The sequence below is a fragment of the Phascolarctos cinereus genome, unplaced genomic scaffold (genome assembly GCF_003287225.1).
Source record: "Phascolarctos cinereus isolate Bilbo 61053 unplaced genomic scaffold, phaCin_HiC Scaffold_726;HRSCAF=1367, whole genome shotgun sequence".
In the NCBI taxonomy this organism is placed as follows: Eukaryota; Metazoa; Chordata; class Mammalia; order Diprotodontia; family Phascolarctidae; genus Phascolarctos; species Phascolarctos cinereus.
Window position 1 is genome coordinate 341,662,258 of NW_027556098.1, and position 16,779 is coordinate 341,679,036.

Here is a 16,779-nt window from a genome sequence, read left to right on the forward strand (position 1 = left end):
CTAGGTGGTGCAGTGGAAAGAGCACTGGCCCTGAAGTCAGAAGGACCTGAGTTCAAATTTGGCCTCAGACCAAACACTTGACACTTACTAGCTGTGTGACCCTAGGCAAGTCACTTAACCCCTATTGCCTGAAAAAAAAAAAAGCAAATTAGTGTATGTATGTACTCCCTATACTGGTATAGCTCAGAATCACTCTTTGCCTTATTAGGAGGTTTAATGAGTGGTTTTGGCTAAAAATCTCTGACACCTTTGAATCAACCTTGTAGTGCTGAGCTTCTATGAACTTGGCTAAGCTGGTCCTTAAATCTAATAGGCATACAGTCCATCACTGAGCTCATATTCAAAACCTTTCTGCATTGGTGAGAATTGTCAGAGCATGAGGTTGCTGTGAGAACCTTCCAGAAATCAGGTCACCTCTATATCATTATGAGGTATTTCAGTAATACTGTAGTAGAGGGTCTATAATTATACTCATGACTCCCTCTTATCACTTTTCCCCGCATTTTCAAAAAAAGTGATGCTCCTATCATTGAAGAAAGGTTGAGATTACAGGGCAAGTCCTCTATAGGAGGCTTATTATTTCTTCCCAGCTACTGTGTTTCCATCACGATAGCTCCCACCAGGTGAACAGCCTGATTTTAGTAGCATAGGCATAAATAACAGCTGGGCTTACTTCGGGAATGGATAAGTGAGAGAAATTGATATTTAGTATGTGCATCAGATTTGCAGACAATGTGAAAGCTGGGAGGGATAGCTAATACATCAAGTAAAGAATAGGAATCTAAAAAGATCTCAATAGTCTAGAATAATGAGCCAAATCTAATAAAATCAAATTTTAAAAGGGATTTATATAAATTCCTGTGCTTAGGTCCCCTCTCCCCCCAAAAAAGTTATTGCACAAGCATTAAATTGGAGAGATATGGAGAAATTTCGGTGCTTGCGCTCTCTCTCTCTCTCTCTCTCTCTCTCTCTCTCTCTCCTCTCTCTCTCCCTCTTTTCTTTTTCTTCTCTCTGTCTCTCTCTGTCTCTCTCTGCCTCTCTCTGTCTGTTTCTCAGAAAAACAAATGTTCTTTAAGTACCTTGTTTATTCAGAGTCCTGTGCTAGGTGCTAGGTGCAAGGGGAGATACAAAGTTTAGATGATACAGTTCCCACTTTCAAAGAACTTGTAATTTGGTAGAAGAATTTAGAATATAATTGAATGTGACAGCAACACGGATAGCTATAATATACAATATTAAATTATGAGAAGCAGTGTGGTATCATATACAGCGAGTCTGCTTTGAAACCCAGGAAGATCTGGATTCAAGACTACCCTTGGACATGTACTGGCTGTGTGAACCTGAGCAACTCAGAAGGTGCTGACCTGCACTGATGGAAAGTGAGTTTCTTCATCCATAAGTTCCCTATACTATTGAAATCACAAGTCCAGTCCCTAATCCTATTAAAGAGAATTTTTAAAAAGTTTCTATGAGGTCTGAGGGGTGTGTCATTACCAGCTTGAGGAAACAGGGTAGCTGTGATGTTTAACTTGGGCTTGAAAAGATGGATTGGAAAATTTCAGAAGGAAAGCATTAGTAATAGTGAAGACTAGGAAAGGCCTCTTACAAAAGGTAGAAGTTGAGCTGAATCTTAAAGGAAGCCACGAGGCAGAGACAAGGAGGGAAAACATCCCACACATGGAGAACAGTGAATGGAAAGGTACAAGGAGATGCAATGTGTGACGAACAATAAGACAGAGTCACTGGATTATAGAGTATGGGTCAAGTTAAATATGGTAGTGTGATTTAATCATACAGGTACTTCTACACTCAGGGGACAGCTAGGTGGTACAGAGTATAGAGAGTCAGGCCTGGAGTTGGAAAGACTCATTTTCCTGAGTTCAAATCTGGCCTCAGACACTTACTAGCTGGGTGTCCCTGGGCAAGTCACTTGACCTTGTTTGCCTCAGTTTCCTCACCTGTAAAATGGGCTGGAGAAATAAATAGCAAACCACTCCAGTATCTTTGCAAAGAAAACCCCAAATGGGGCCATGAAGAGTCTGACACCGACTGAAAAGCAACACAACAATACCACCTCTGCATTGTCAGGACTAGAATTAGCAGTTAATTTTCACAAGATCTCAAAGGGAAGGGAAATAAGGATTTATACAGCATTCACTATGTGTCAGGCACTGTGCTAAGAGGTTTTTTTTAATTGTTTTTTCTTTCCCAAATGCTATCTCATTTGATCCTCATGACAACTCTGCAACGTGGACGCCATTATCTTCCCCATTTTGTGGTTGAGGAAACTGGGACAAATAGAAGCTAAGTGACTTGCCCTGGGTCACACCGGTGGTAAGTGTCTGAAGTCATATTTGAACTCATCTTCCTGACTCCAGGTCCAGCATTCCATCCACTGTGACATCTAGCTAATAATAATAATGGATAACATTTATATGGATTTTAAGGTTTGCAAAGCTCTTTACATATATTATTTCCTGTGATCCTTATAACAACCTTATGAGGTAGATGCTTTCATCACCCCAATTTTACAGCTGAAAAAAACTGAGATTGAATAGGTAAGTAACTTGCAGGAAGTCATAGAGCTAGTAAGTTGTAGGAGGTAGGATTCAAATCCATGTCTGGCAATTCCAAGTCCAACTATCCATTACTATGTACTCTGCCTCAAAATGGGCAGAAAGTGCTATAGAAGTTCAGAAGAGATAATGTTTTAGGCCAGGATGGAAAAGGTAGCATTTAAATTGGGTCTTAAAAGATTAGGAGGCAAAAAGGAGGGTAGAGGCATTATAAAGGCATGGAGACAAGAAATTCCAGGAAATTTGGATGTCTAGAGGGCAGAGTTCCTGTAGAAAGGTAGAAGGACAGTCAAGGAAAATGATAGGTTTGAGGCCAAATGGTGGAGGGCTTTGAATACTAAGCTAACAAGCTTGGACTTTATGCTCTAGTCCAGGGCTTCTTAACTTTTTTGTGGCATGGCCCTCTTAGGGAGTTTGGTGACTCCTTTATCAGAATAATATCTTTAATGCATATAATAAAATACATAGGATTACAAAGGAATTGTCATTACAAAGGAATTTTCAATTATATTGAAAAATAAATATCAAAATATTTTTTTAAAAAATCAAGTTCATGAATCCCAAGTTGAGAACCCTACTTAGGCCAAGGGTCCCCAACATTTTGCCAAAGAAGAGTTACTTTTAAGTTATCCAAATTTTCATGATCTGCCAATACAGGTGTATGAGTGGGGGTGAGCAATATAGATGAAAGTGTGAGGCTGATCAGAAAATTAATCATGTTGCCTCCATATTAAAAAGTGTTTAATATAAATAAAAGTTTGCATTAATCAGAGGCTCAGCATTGTACATCATCCAACAGATTGTTCAAATTTAGCATGTATTTGGTGAGAACAAATTTCAAGCAGAAGGAACAGCAGGAGGAGGAAGAGAAAGAATGAAATAGAAATAAATATAGCCTAAAGGAAAATGGTAGAGGAGAAGAAGCAAAAGGAGAAATAATAGCCAACTGCTTCTCTAGTTCTCTGCCATCTCATTGTACAGACAGGAAAAATGAGGCTGAAAAAAGGTTAGATAACTTGCCCAGGTAGTAAATAAGTGGTCAAGTTCATATTCAGACCCATATTTCTGACTCTAAATCCAGTTCACTAACCACCATATGAGTGAATAAATGAGGTGGGAGCACTGTTCCCACTCTTTGATCCAAAAAAGCCTAGGAGGGTGGGCTGGGGAAACCACTTCTTCCTCTCCCATTTCCCCCCTTTCTACTTCCCTTTTGGGGCAGCTAGGTGCCGCCGTGGATAGAGTGCTGGTCCTAGAGTCAGGAAGACTCATCTTCCTGAGTTCTAATCAGCCTCAGACATTTGCTAACTGTGTGACTCTGGGCAAGTCACTTCACCCTGTTTGCCTTAGATTCCTCAACAGTAAAATGATCTGGAGAAGCAAATGGCAAAATCTTTGCCAAGAAAACCTCAAAAGGGGCCATGAAGCTGAAATGACTAAACAACTTCCCTCTTCCTCCTCTATTATCACTCACTCTATTTCTTTCCTCTTTTTCCTCCTTAAAATTTGCTCTCACCAAATACACACTAATACAATATATCCCAGGAGTCTTGGTGTGACCTTAAGCTCTAACGAGCTTGTATTCTTTGTCTACAAAGGGATATATCCCTTTGTAAGCTCTGATGAGCTTAAGACCACCCTAAGGCCTCTGAGACACACTGTCTAAAAATGTAAGCTGTTACTGTTATTATTGAATGCATACTATATACATTGTGAGGGATGCAAAGATATACAGGATGGGTAAGATACAATCTTTCTTTGACTTCAAGGAGTTTATCATCTTCGAGGCGGGGTGGGACAAACATAAATTGCCACATTACAAGAGTAGAAAGAACATTGGATATGTGCGGGACATGGCGTTTTAGCTCAGCCTTGGAAAACAATGAGGGGTTCTAAGCAGAGGTAAGGGAATGTATTGTAGGCATAGAGGACAGCCTGGATGGACTGGCTAGTCTGCTGCTTTAATTAAAGACAAAGTTTCACAAGAACCCTATGTTTTTTGTTGTTGTTCAGTAGTTTCAGGCTCTTCATGACCCCACGTGGGGTTTTCTTGGCAAAGATACTAGAGTGGTTTGCCATTTCCTTCTCCAGCTTATTTTACAGATGAGGAAACTGAGGCAAATGAGATAAAATGACTTGCCCAGGGTCACACAGCTAGTAAATGTCTGAGGCCACATTTGAACTCGGGAAGATGAGTCTTCCTGATTCCACGCCCATTGCTTTATCCTCTATAACACCTAGCTGCCCAGTATAACAAATGGTATAATATAATGCATAGTATAGTAATCCTATAATATTCACTACAGGATTTTCTTTAAATAATAGCATCCCATAGAACATTTAAGCTTTTAATAATAATGACAGCTAATATTTATATAGTGCTTACCACATACCAGGCACTGTGCTAAGTATTTCACAATTATATCATTTAATCCTCACAACAACAGTGAGAAATAGGGGCTATTATTATCATCCCCATTTTACAGATGAGGAAACTGAGACAGACAGAGGTTCAGGACTTGCCCAGTGTCACACTACTGCCTGAGACTCGATTTGAAAATAAGTCTTCCTGACTCCAGGCCCAGTGCTCTATCTCCTGTGCCATGGGGAACAGTCTTGGCAGATGGTTATTTGCTAATTTTCTCAAAGTACATTTATTGGGGGACAGCTAGGTGGCACAGTGGATAGAACAGTGGCTCTGAAGTCGGGAGGACCTGAGTTCAAATCAGACACATAACACTTACTAGCTGTGTGACCCTGGGCAAGTCACAACTCCAACTGCCTCACCAAAACAACAACAAAGTACGTTTATTGGGACTTCTGTGTGCAAAGCATTATGCTTGGTACTTACTGAAGTCAGGAGGCAGCACAGAAATTTCGAATTAAAATAATTCTAGGAACCATTGCCAACCGAAGCTCAATAAATCAGAAGCTAAGATAAAGTAGCCCTTGAAATGTAAGGTGAGTGGGAGAAATTATTCAACTTATAAACACTTGATTTCGTCACAGCTTTCAGGAACGGCTGCCTAAACAACACAACATATATGCACCTATAAATCTGAAAAAAACAAACCTTGAAGAGATGTGAAGAATTTTACAATATTTGGATGTTTCATCTTTGCCAAAAGAATGACTTCTTTCTTTGAAGCTTCTTTTTCTCGATGAGGCATCTAAATTAGATTTTAAAAATAAAGTTTTGGTTCTTTGGCTTTTTTTGTTTAGCTTAAATGAAATAAACAAACAAACAAACAAAAACCAGCAACTCACCTAGTTTAGAGAGATTACAAGTGTTTATTCCCTGCCACACCCCCAAGCAGCACCCTGTGGATTGTGTCCTTCCTTTTAATTTGCAAAGCCTAATATATTGGCCAACCCATAGTAGTCAAATGGATAAGTATTTGTTATAGTTATTACAAAGAAAACTAATATTTCTGGAGAAGCCTTTTTATATTGCTATGAATATTAATGAGCAGATATTGCATCTGCTAGAGTTATTTCTATACTTGCTCGTCTTGTGCAAACAAAAAAAAGAATCTTGGGAAAAAATGTAATATACAAAAAAAAAAAAAGACAAAAGAGTCAGGCAGCAATGCAGATCCTGGCGGTTGTTATCTCTCAGACCCAATGACACTCTCCCTTCCTCAGTGAGCTCAGTTATTCTGTTCTGCCCATTTCCTGTTTTCATACTAGGGGACTCAAACTCTTCCAGTAATTTTACACTCTACTCCCCCCAAGTACTTTACTTTCCTCTGGGATCCAACAATACTGGACTACTTAATGTTCTTCTTCCTCAAATACAACACTCAATCTCCTTTTCACTGGCCATTCCCCACGTTGGGTCACCTCTGCCTCTGTTTCTCTGACTTCCTTCAAGACTCAGCTCAGGAGCCTTTCCTGGTCTTCCATCTCATTATATACCTTGTATGAACACAACTATTTGTGTGTTATTTCCACCATTAGAATATAAGCTCTTTGAGGGCAGGGACTGTGATTTTATCTTTCTTTGTATCCCCAGTGCTTTACATAGTGCCTGGCACTTGGTAAGTGCTTAATAAATGTTTGTTGTTGTTGAAAGGGGGAAAAAAAAAAGTTGGTTATGCATATAAATATAAATCTAATGAGATCAAGATGATTCTTTAATTTTGGATAAAATTCTCACATTCATTACTTTTTACCATTTAACAGTATTTCATTTTTTCCAAGTACATGTAAAGATGGTTTTCAACATTCACTTTTATAAGATTTTGAGTTCCAAATTTTTTTTCTCCCTCCCTCCTTCCCCTCTCCCTTCCCCAAGACAGCATGTGATCTGATATAAGCTATACATGTACAATCATATTAAACATATTTCCACATTAGTCATGTTGTGAAAGAAGAATCAGAACAAAAGGGAAAAACCACAAGAAAGAAAAAATAAACAAAACAAAGAGAAAAGAGTATGTTTCAATTTGCATTCAGACTCCATAGTTCTTTCTCTGGCTGTCTCATATTCATTATTAAAGGGATGATTTGTGAGCCCATAAAGTCAAGCAGTAATCACTATGAACCAGCTTGGAATGATCAACAAAAAGTCAGACTAACCTCACTTCCTTTTTTGACAGTCACTATATTAGTACAACCATAGAATGCTACAGATATTCTATGGCTAAATTTCAGCAGAGCATTTTATAAGTCTACATGTTATTTTTTTCAGGCAAAATGGGAAAATATGGGTTAGATGTTAATCTAGTTAGGTGGATTCAAAACTATCTGAACAACCATACCCCAAGAGTTTTTTTCCCCATTGTTATTACTTTCACATTTTTATTAACGATTTGGATGAAATCATAGATGGTGCAGTTATCAAGTTTGCAGATGGCACAAAGCTGGGACACATACTAGCTGACAGAACTGACATCTGGGAAGATCTCATTAGGCTAGAATAATGGGCTGAATCTAAGAAGAGGAAAGCTAAAGGGGAAAGGTGCAAAGTGCCAAATTTGGATTCAAAAAACCAAGAGCACAAAGCACAGAATGAAGAAGGCATGACTAGATGACAGTTTGTATGAAAAAGACCTAGGACTTTTAATTTACTATGTGCCAGGAAATGCATATACAAAAATTAAAATGAGTCTTATCTCTTAGGGTGCATATTATGCTGCTGGGGTTGCCCCCACAAAAAATGGTAACCAGGATGGTGAGGGAACTTGAAACCATACTAAGAGGTTTGAAAGAATTAGCAGTGTTTAGCCAGAAAAAAAGACTTGGGTGATACAAAGAGCTGCTTTCAAAAAAAGGACTGTAGTGTCAAAGGAGAATACTTGTTTTGCTTGGTCACAAGAGACAGAATTGTGAAGAGGCAAATTTCAGCTCAATATAAGAAAACAAAAGTGACAAAGCTATCCAAATTCTAAATGGGCTTCCTCAGGAGGAAGCCCACCACTAGAAGTCTTTAAGAAGAGGCTAGAGGAAGATTTGTAGAGTATGTCCAGGAGATAACTCTTGTTCAGGTCCTGACTGGATTCGATGGCCTCCAAGATCCCTTGAGATGCTGAGATTATGGTATTTTTTATCTAGATTTTCTTGCCTGGGAATAAAATATGCCTCTCGCCATCTTATTTTAGCCCTTTCTCTAAGCTTTGCTTCAATGAAGTGATTCTGTCCTATATTTATGAACAGATATTTATGAACAGATTTACAATCACTCATCTCCAAAGATTTCTCATTCTTAATGACTTTAGATGAGCAATTTTTCAATCAAACTTTAATATAACATGATGTATTGAAATAAAAAAAAATTGTATTTTGGAGAGTGGGAGTAAAATTCTACCTATTACTGAAAACACAGCATGCACTTTGGAGAAATAACAGAGCTAGCATTTCCCTAATTATTGGAATAAGAGTACACAGGTGTTTCTTCCAAAGTAAGAACAGTTGGTCTGGTCTTGCCCTGTAAGAAAGATACAGCTTACTTGTGTTCAGGACATTCTATTAAGTCACTAACAGTGCTGAGGAAATTCTTGTTACTGTGAACAATGGTATTTCCCGATAAACAAAATAAATTCCATTAAAACAACAAAAATGTTATTATGACAAAGCTAATAATCACCAATGACTAACCTCTCACAGAAATGTGTAGACATTGAGAATCAACACAACCTTGTTTGGTATAACATTAAAAAATTGTAACCCAAAATATTTTATTCAATTGAAAACCAACTAATTAATAAGAAAGAAAGAGGAATTAATCAAAAGCTTAGACAAAAGGAAAAATATGGTTTCAGTGAAATTGAAAAATTGAGGAAAAGGCAAAAGATCAGTCAGAATATTGGGGAACCAATGGAGCAGCAGCTAGGACAATGGAAACAGCATAGCACTCAGAGTCAAAATTCAATTTGAAGTAGATATAAAGCTTGACTCTATACCCAGAAGGCCTGGGTTCAAGTCTTGCCTCTAACACATACTGGCTGTGTGACCCTGGGCAAATCACTTAATTACTCTCTAAGACTATAAATTTCAGAGAAGGTGCCAATCCATATTAGGAGAGGAAATCCTTCACCAAGAGCTTCCTAAGTCAATGAAATGGTAGGCCCAAACCATCCCTATTCCTGACCTATGTACAAGATGCTACAGGACAGAGAAATGCAAGAACCAAATTTCTAGGAGTTTACACTCAACTGGGGTGAGGGTGAAATGTATTCGAGACATAAGGAATGGTTGAGACAGAGGCAGGACGAAAGAAGATGGAATACCAAGTTCAAGGAACAGCAAATAACGCAATTTGTCTGGACATACTATGTAGTACATGAAGGGGAGGAATGTGAAATAAATCTGGGAAGGTAATCTAGAGCCCGATTAAGAGGGGCTTTAAATGCCAAATAGTCTGGGAGTTAAACCCATAAGGATCATAATTGAATCCACAGGATTTGATGAAATCATCAAAAGGAGGGGAGTCTAGAGGGAAAAGAAAAAAGGGTCCCAGGACAGAGCCTCCCTGATCGGAGGGAGTTAATGATGCAGCAAAAGGGACTGAAGGGGAATGGTCAGAGAGGTAGGATGAGGACAAGGAAAGAACAATATCACAAAAAACAGGATGGAGAGAGCTGATGGTGTCAAAAGTGGTGGTAGTTAAGGATAAGATCATCATAAAGAAAAGGTCATCAGACTTAGCAGTGAAAAGACCACTGGCAATCTTTGGGAGAGCACTTTCAAGCATGTGGTGGGGTCAGAAGTCAACAATTCAAAAGTGAACTACTGGGGTAGCTAGGTGGCGCAGTGGATACAGCACCAGCTCTGGACTCAGGAGGACCTGAGTCAAATTTGAACTCAGACACTTACTAGCTGTGTGACCTTGGGCAAGTCACTTTCCCCCAATTGCCTTAAGAAAAAGTGAACTATCTGTGAATGATCCATGTTTCCTGACCCTTCTTTACTCCAGTCTCAGAAAATCCATGCTTCATAACTGTTAGAAGGAAACCCTACTTCTCCTTGCAGTAACAAGCCTCATGCACTGGGTCCAGCCTGCATCTGCCTTCTAACAACAGAACAAAAAGAAGAAATAGATGAAAAATGCAAGAAATAGATTATGAGTCTAGCAGAAAGATGTGATCTAGGACTCATTCTGGATGTCAATCATTTGGACATCTGTTAGAGTACTTTCTCTGCCCTTTAAAAGCAAAGTAGCAAATTATTAGCTTGCTTTAAGTGGAGAAAAATTTCATCCTTCAAAAAGTACAGAAAGTAATGAGGGGGAAAAGTTGTTATGGACTAGATTCTGGCCAGTAAGTTGGAATTCACTGCAGTAGAGATAATGCAAATCTTGGGAAGAAATACTCCCCTGTCGACAAGAGAGCAGGGGGATGATAGAGAGGAGGGCAGATTGGAAAAGGGTGTAATCAGAAGTAAATACTTCTGAGAAGGAACAGGGTCAAAAGAAAGAATAGAATAAATGGGAGGGCAGAATAGGATTAAGGGAAATAGAGTTAGTTTTTCACATGTCTACTATGGAAGTGTTTTGCATAACTGCACATGTACAACCTATATTGAGTTGCTTGCCTTTTCAATGAGGGTGGGTGGGGAGGGGAGGAAGAGAGAAAATTTGAAACCTAAAGTTTTAAAAATATATGTTTAAAAAAAAGTTTTCACATGCTATCGGGAAATAAGAAAAACAGGAAATGGGGTACAGAAGTCTATCCTGCCCTACAGGAAAATAGAAGGGGAAGGGGATAAGAGAAGGGGGGAGAGAAAGAAAAGAGGACAGACTAGGGGAAGGGATATTCAGAATACATGCCATCCTTGGGTGGGGGGAGGGTAAGACAGGGTGAAAATTTGAAACTCAAAAACTTGTGAAAATGAATGTTGAAAACTACAAATAAATAAATTTATATTTAAAAAAATGAAATGAAATGAAATGAAAAAAAAAAGAAATACTCCCCTGTCTTATAATTTGTGATATACAATAATACTAGCATTTAGATAGCGCTTTAAGGTTTGCAAAGCATCTTACAAATATTTTCTCATCTGATGCTCCCAACAACCCTGGGAGATGAGGGATATTATTATCCCTATTTTACAGATGAGGTAAACAAAGATGAAGTGACTTGCCCAGGACCACACAGCTAGTAAGTGTCTGATGACAGAATTAAATTCAGGTCTTCCTGACACCAGGTCCAACACTCTACCCACTGAACCATAGCCTAACTTGCAGCCTAGATTTTGGGAAAGCAAATTTCAAAGGGTTCCAAGATAGGATAGGATTCCTTGAACTAAAATTCCATAGAAGAAGCCAGCCCAGGAAGAATAAGAAACTCTCAGGAATAAAATTTTGAAAATATAAAAGAAATAATCCTGATGAAGAAGAGAAGGGAGAAATGAATGATGAAACAGATCTGGATGCACAGAGGACTCATCAACCACTACAGATGCAGAGGGTTGGTTGGTTTGTTTGTTTCATTTATGTACTTAAAATAGCAACAAGGGCAGGTATTGGAGGAAGAATAAAATGGTTCCAAAAGGAAACTTTGAAAGAGGAAGGGAAAGATACACTGGGAAATGTAGGAGATGTAAAAACAAATATATCAGGCAGGTAGGTGGTGAAGTGGATAGAGCTCTGGCCTTGGAGTCAGGAGGAGTTCAAATCTGCCCTCAGATACTTGACACTTACTAGCTGTGTGACCCTGGGCAAGTCACTTAACCCCAACTGCTTCACCAAAAAGATATATATATATGTATATATATATATATAACTTTTATGTCCAATGAAGAGTCAGAAGCTTAGAATGAGCTGAAAATGGTAAGGAACACTGAGGACAACCAAAAGGGAATATTTTTTAAAGCCATATTAGGAGGATATTGGAGAATTCAATCCAATTCAATTGAACAAACATTTATATGGTCATATTATTTGCAGAAATTATCCCTGCCCTAAAATAGATTACATTTTAGGTTTGGATTTTAGGGATCCAAACAAATAAGAAGGTGAGTAAATACCTGATAATTGGTTGTTGGATTGAGCATTAACCAAGGGGATCGAGAAAGGCTTCCCAAAGCGTACAGGGACTGCCATGTGAAATGAGCCTCAAAAGAAGTTAGAGCTTCTAAGAGGTGAAGAGGGGACTACCTGAACCGAAACATGGAGGAAGGAAATTAAATGCGAAATTTGAAGATTAGCAAGTAAGCCAATGTAGGGGCACATGAAAAGGAGTCACATGAGATGTGTCTGAAAAGGTAAGCTTCTGAAGGACTTTAAATGCCAGGTTTGCATTTTATCTCAGAAGCTTAAATAAGGAAGCACTGAAGATTTCTGAGCAGGAGAGTTGTACAATCAGACCTATACTTTTGGAGGATTACTTTGGCAGCTACTCAGAGGCTGGAGTGAAGAAGAGAAACACTGGAAAGTAGGAGTTCAGTTAAGACATCTTGGCCATCGCCCAGGTGAGAGATGATTAGGACCTAAACTAGGGTGACAGCCAAGTGAGTACACAGATGGATGAGAAAGATGTTGGGGGGATAGAAATGACATGGCTTAGGAGGCAAGATGCTTTGTACTTGTTCAGATGCCTACAAAGCATCCAAGGGAAGATGTCCTGGAGGCAGCTGATGATGATTGGAGTTCAGAAAAGAGAGTACATATACATAGATAGATAGACATAAATAGAGATGGACAGATAGAGATAAATAGAGATAGATCTAGAGACAGAGATACAGATAAACAGATAGATGATAGATAAGTAGAAATGGAGATAGATGACAGACAATAGATAGATACATAGATAGATAGATGGATGTTTTTAGGGAGTTATCTGCACAGAAAGGATGGTTGAATTCAAGACAGCTAATAAAATGACCAAGAGAAATATACCCCAAATACATCAAAGAAAGATGGAAAAGGCCAATATGTACAAAAATATTTACGGTTGTACTTTTGTAGTGGCAAAGAACTGGAAACCAACGTTTCCAGTTCCCAATCAATTAGGGAATGGCTGAAGAAATTGTGTTATATGAACGTAACAGAATATTATTGTGATGTGTTATTGGAGAGAGGGGATTATCAAAAAGGCAAGCTCCTGGAGGACATGGAAGGGTATGGGGTTCAAGGGTACAAATGCAGGAAAAGATTGATGCTTAGGGTAAGTGGGGCAGTAACAACAGATGATATAGATAAGGGAAAACTACCTCAACTCAGCTTTTATCTTTCCTGCCCAAGGAGAATGGTGTTTGGATTCAAAAGGACCAAACAAAACGAAATGATTAATGTGAAATTCGATTCTATTCAACAAGATAATTAAAATTGAAACCCAAGATAGTTAAGTAAATAATGAGAGCACTTAGCTTCCCGGGATGAGTTCAGCTAATCAGACCCAGACAAACTACATCCCAGGGCACTAGAAGAGCTGGCCAAAAGCTGCCTCAGGAAAAAAAGAAGGAAAAATGTTATACCAATTTTCTAAGGAAAAAAAGGAAGATAGTGGGATTGGCACGCTGATAACTTTGACTTAAAATTTTGACAAAGTCTTTATATGTATTACTTTAAAAATCGTGGGTGAACATCTTGAAAAAGAAGCTGTGATGTCAAACAAGAACAGGTCAGCTGTGTGTTGGTCAGTTTTGCTAAGCTGCTTTCCTTTTTTTTATTTTTTGTTACAAAGGATGGCTCAATGGGTAGGGGAGGGAGGGAAGCATGTTTTAGGAAATTAAAGTGATTTAAAGATAAAAGATAAGAAAAAATGCTTAAAAGACAATTCACATGGAAGAATCCAACTATATTAAACTGTGAAGAAAAAAACCAAGGAAATGATCATGTCAGACTCTTCATTTTCCTTTTCACAATTACTAAGCTGGTAGCTCAGGGGAATATTGTACATATGGTTTAACCTGGACTTCTGGCAGGTATTTAGCAAAATTTCTCATACTATTACTGTGGATAAGAAGAAATGTAAACTAAATGGTAGTACAGTTGAGTGGATTCTGAATTGAATAACTGAACCCAAAGAGTATGCAAAGAAAAAAAAAGGTTCAATGGAAACAATGTAAAATTTCTAGGAGAGTCCCTCCAGGGATCTGTCCTTGGGCATATGCTATTCATTATTTTTATTAATGATTTAGATGAAGACAGAGATGGCATGCTTATCAAATCTGAAGATGACACAGAGTTAGAGATGGACAGCTAACATCCTGAATGACAAGATTAGTATCCAAAATGATTGTAATAGGCTCAAATGTTGGAATCAGTTGAATAAAGGAAGTGAGGATGTTTAGTCTGGAGAACTGAAGACTCAGGGAGAACGGAATAGATATCATCAAGTATGTAAAGGGTTACCATTCAGGAAAGGGATTAAATAAAATCTTGCTTGACCTCAGAAGACAGAACTAGTAACCAAGTAAAGACATGAAAGAGAAAATTTTAAGTTGAATATAGGGAAAGATTTCCTAGCAAAGCTGTTCAAAAATACAATCAGCTGCCTTGGTGATACCATCATTTGTCATGGGTTCCATTATTTCTATGAAGATGTCTCTCTTGATTCTCAAGTCTCACATCCCCAATTGCTTTTTGGACAGCCGTAACTAGATGTCCCATAGGCATCTCAAACTCAACATGCCCAAAACAGAACTTATCTTTCCCTACCTAAACCTTCCCATCTTCTAATCTCCCTATTACTGTCTAGGGTACCACAATTCTCAAAGTTACCTAGACTCATAACTAGGTGTCATCCTTGACTTCTCACTCTAACTCATCTAACATATCCAACCCATTGCCAAATTTTGTCACTTCTACCTTTACAACATACATGCATACATACATACATACATACATACATACATACATACATATATCCCCTTCTCTTCACCCCCACAGCCATTATGCTAGTTCAGGTCCTTATTATCTCTTGCCTGGACTATTGCAATAACCTACTAATTGTGTAGCTATGTGATGAGGTGAATAGAGTACCAGGCCTCGAGTCAGGAGACTTATCTTCCTGAGTTCAAATACGGCCTCAAACACTTACCAGCTGTATGACCCTGGTCAAGTCACTTACTCCTGTTTGCCTCAGCTTCCTTATCTGTAAAATTAGCTGGAGAAGGAAATGGCAAGCCATGCAGGTGTATTTGTCAGGAAAACCCCAAATAGGGTCATGAAGAGTCAGACATGATTGAAAAACAACAACAACAAACTAATCAGTCTCCTTTTTTAATGTCTCTCCCTACTCCAACCCAACTGCCATTCAGTTGCCAAAGTGATTTTCCTTTAAAAAAAAAAAAGTCTGCCCAATTCCAAAACACTTATGGAACATGCTACCCACATCCAAAGAAAGAATCAATGGAGTCTGAATACAGATTGAAGTATATTATTTTCACTTTCTTTATTTTTTGTGTTTTTTTTTCCTTTTGCAAAATGTTTCTTCCTTCACAACATGACTAGTATGGAAATAGGTTCTATATGATTGCACATATATAACCTATATCAAATTACTTACTGTCTTCAGGAGGGAGGAGGGAAAGGAAGGAGGGAGAAAATTTGGAACTCAAAATTTTATAAAAGTGTAAAAATTGTCTTTATATGTAATTGGGAAAAAATAAAATACTATTAAAAAAACAGGTCTGCTCATGTCATCCCACCCTTCACCCACTCAATGATCTCCAGTGGTTCTTTATTACCTCCTCGATTAAATATAAAAACCTCTGTTTAGCATTTAAAGTTCTTTATAACCTGACCCCTGCCTACTTCTCCAGTCTCAACCTTCCCTCTATGCTTCTTTAATCCAGATACTGGCCTATCTGCTATTCCTCACACGCCCCTCTCTATGCCTATACATTGGCTATCCCACAGGTTTGGAATACTCTTGCTCCTCACTTCCACCTCTTAGTTTCACTGGTTTCTTTCAAGAGAGCTCAAATCCCACCTTTTGCAGGAGGTGTTCCTCTCTGAAATCACCTTCCATCTACTCTACCTACTAAAACATCCATATGTTGTCTCCCCCATTAGAATGTGAGCTCCTCCAGGGCAGAGACTATTTTAGCCTTTCTTTTCATCCCCAAGTCTTAGCACAGTGCCAGGCCCACACTAAGTACCTAATAAATACATGTTGACTGACTCATCAGTGAGTTTTCACTCACTAAATATATTTGAGTGAAGAACAGACGATCTTTTCTTAGAAGTATTGTACAGAGGAGTCTCTAGTTTGGCTAGCTGTTCTCTAAGCTACCTTCCAATTCTGACCTTTTGTGATTCTATGCATACCATTATATGCTAAGAAATCCTATAGTGTCATAACGACATGCCAGGGCACTTTGAAAAGCACATACTATGTTTCCAATATGTAAACTGTGACCACAATGAACTCATTGACAATAAGTCCTATTTAATGAATATATGTAATGAGATATATGTGTGTATGTGTGTATACGCACACACATGGTTTGCTCCAAAGTGATTACGGCATGTAAAGCATATGCTATACAGTTATATTTCTCAGTTAATGGTTGAAATACATAATTAAAATTTTTTTAATACTACATTACTAAACATTGTCAATGTTGGTATATAAATTAAAGTAGTTTTTTACTTTATAAATTTACCTTTGTTAAATTGATTTCCTTTATAACACATTGCTGGTTGTCTGTCTTTCCTTTTGCCAAGAATGCTTTCCCAAAGGCTCCTTCCCCAATCATTTTAATTACATCATATTTATCCATGGTTTCTGGTGTAGAAAAATGTCTGGAATGA

At 38.2% G+C, this 16,779-nt stretch overlaps 1 protein-coding gene across 2 annotated transcripts in view; it reads right to left on the bottom strand.

Annotated features, from left to right (window-relative positions):
• NEK5 (NIMA related kinase 5) overlaps positions 1-16,779 on the bottom strand; it is a 114,190-nt gene extending 97,411 nt beyond the window's left edge. For both annotated transcript variants that reach the window (XM_020970021.2, XM_020970019.2), the window contains exons 1-2: positions 16,632-16,779; positions 5,650-5,746 (exon numbers count right to left, since the gene is read on the bottom strand). In XM_020970021.2, coding sequence (XP_020825680.1) covers positions 5,650-5,746; positions 16,632-16,748 — 214 coding nt within the window. In that variant the 5' untranslated portion in view covers positions 16,749-16,779. The remainder of the gene's footprint in view (positions 1-5,649; positions 5,747-16,631) is intronic.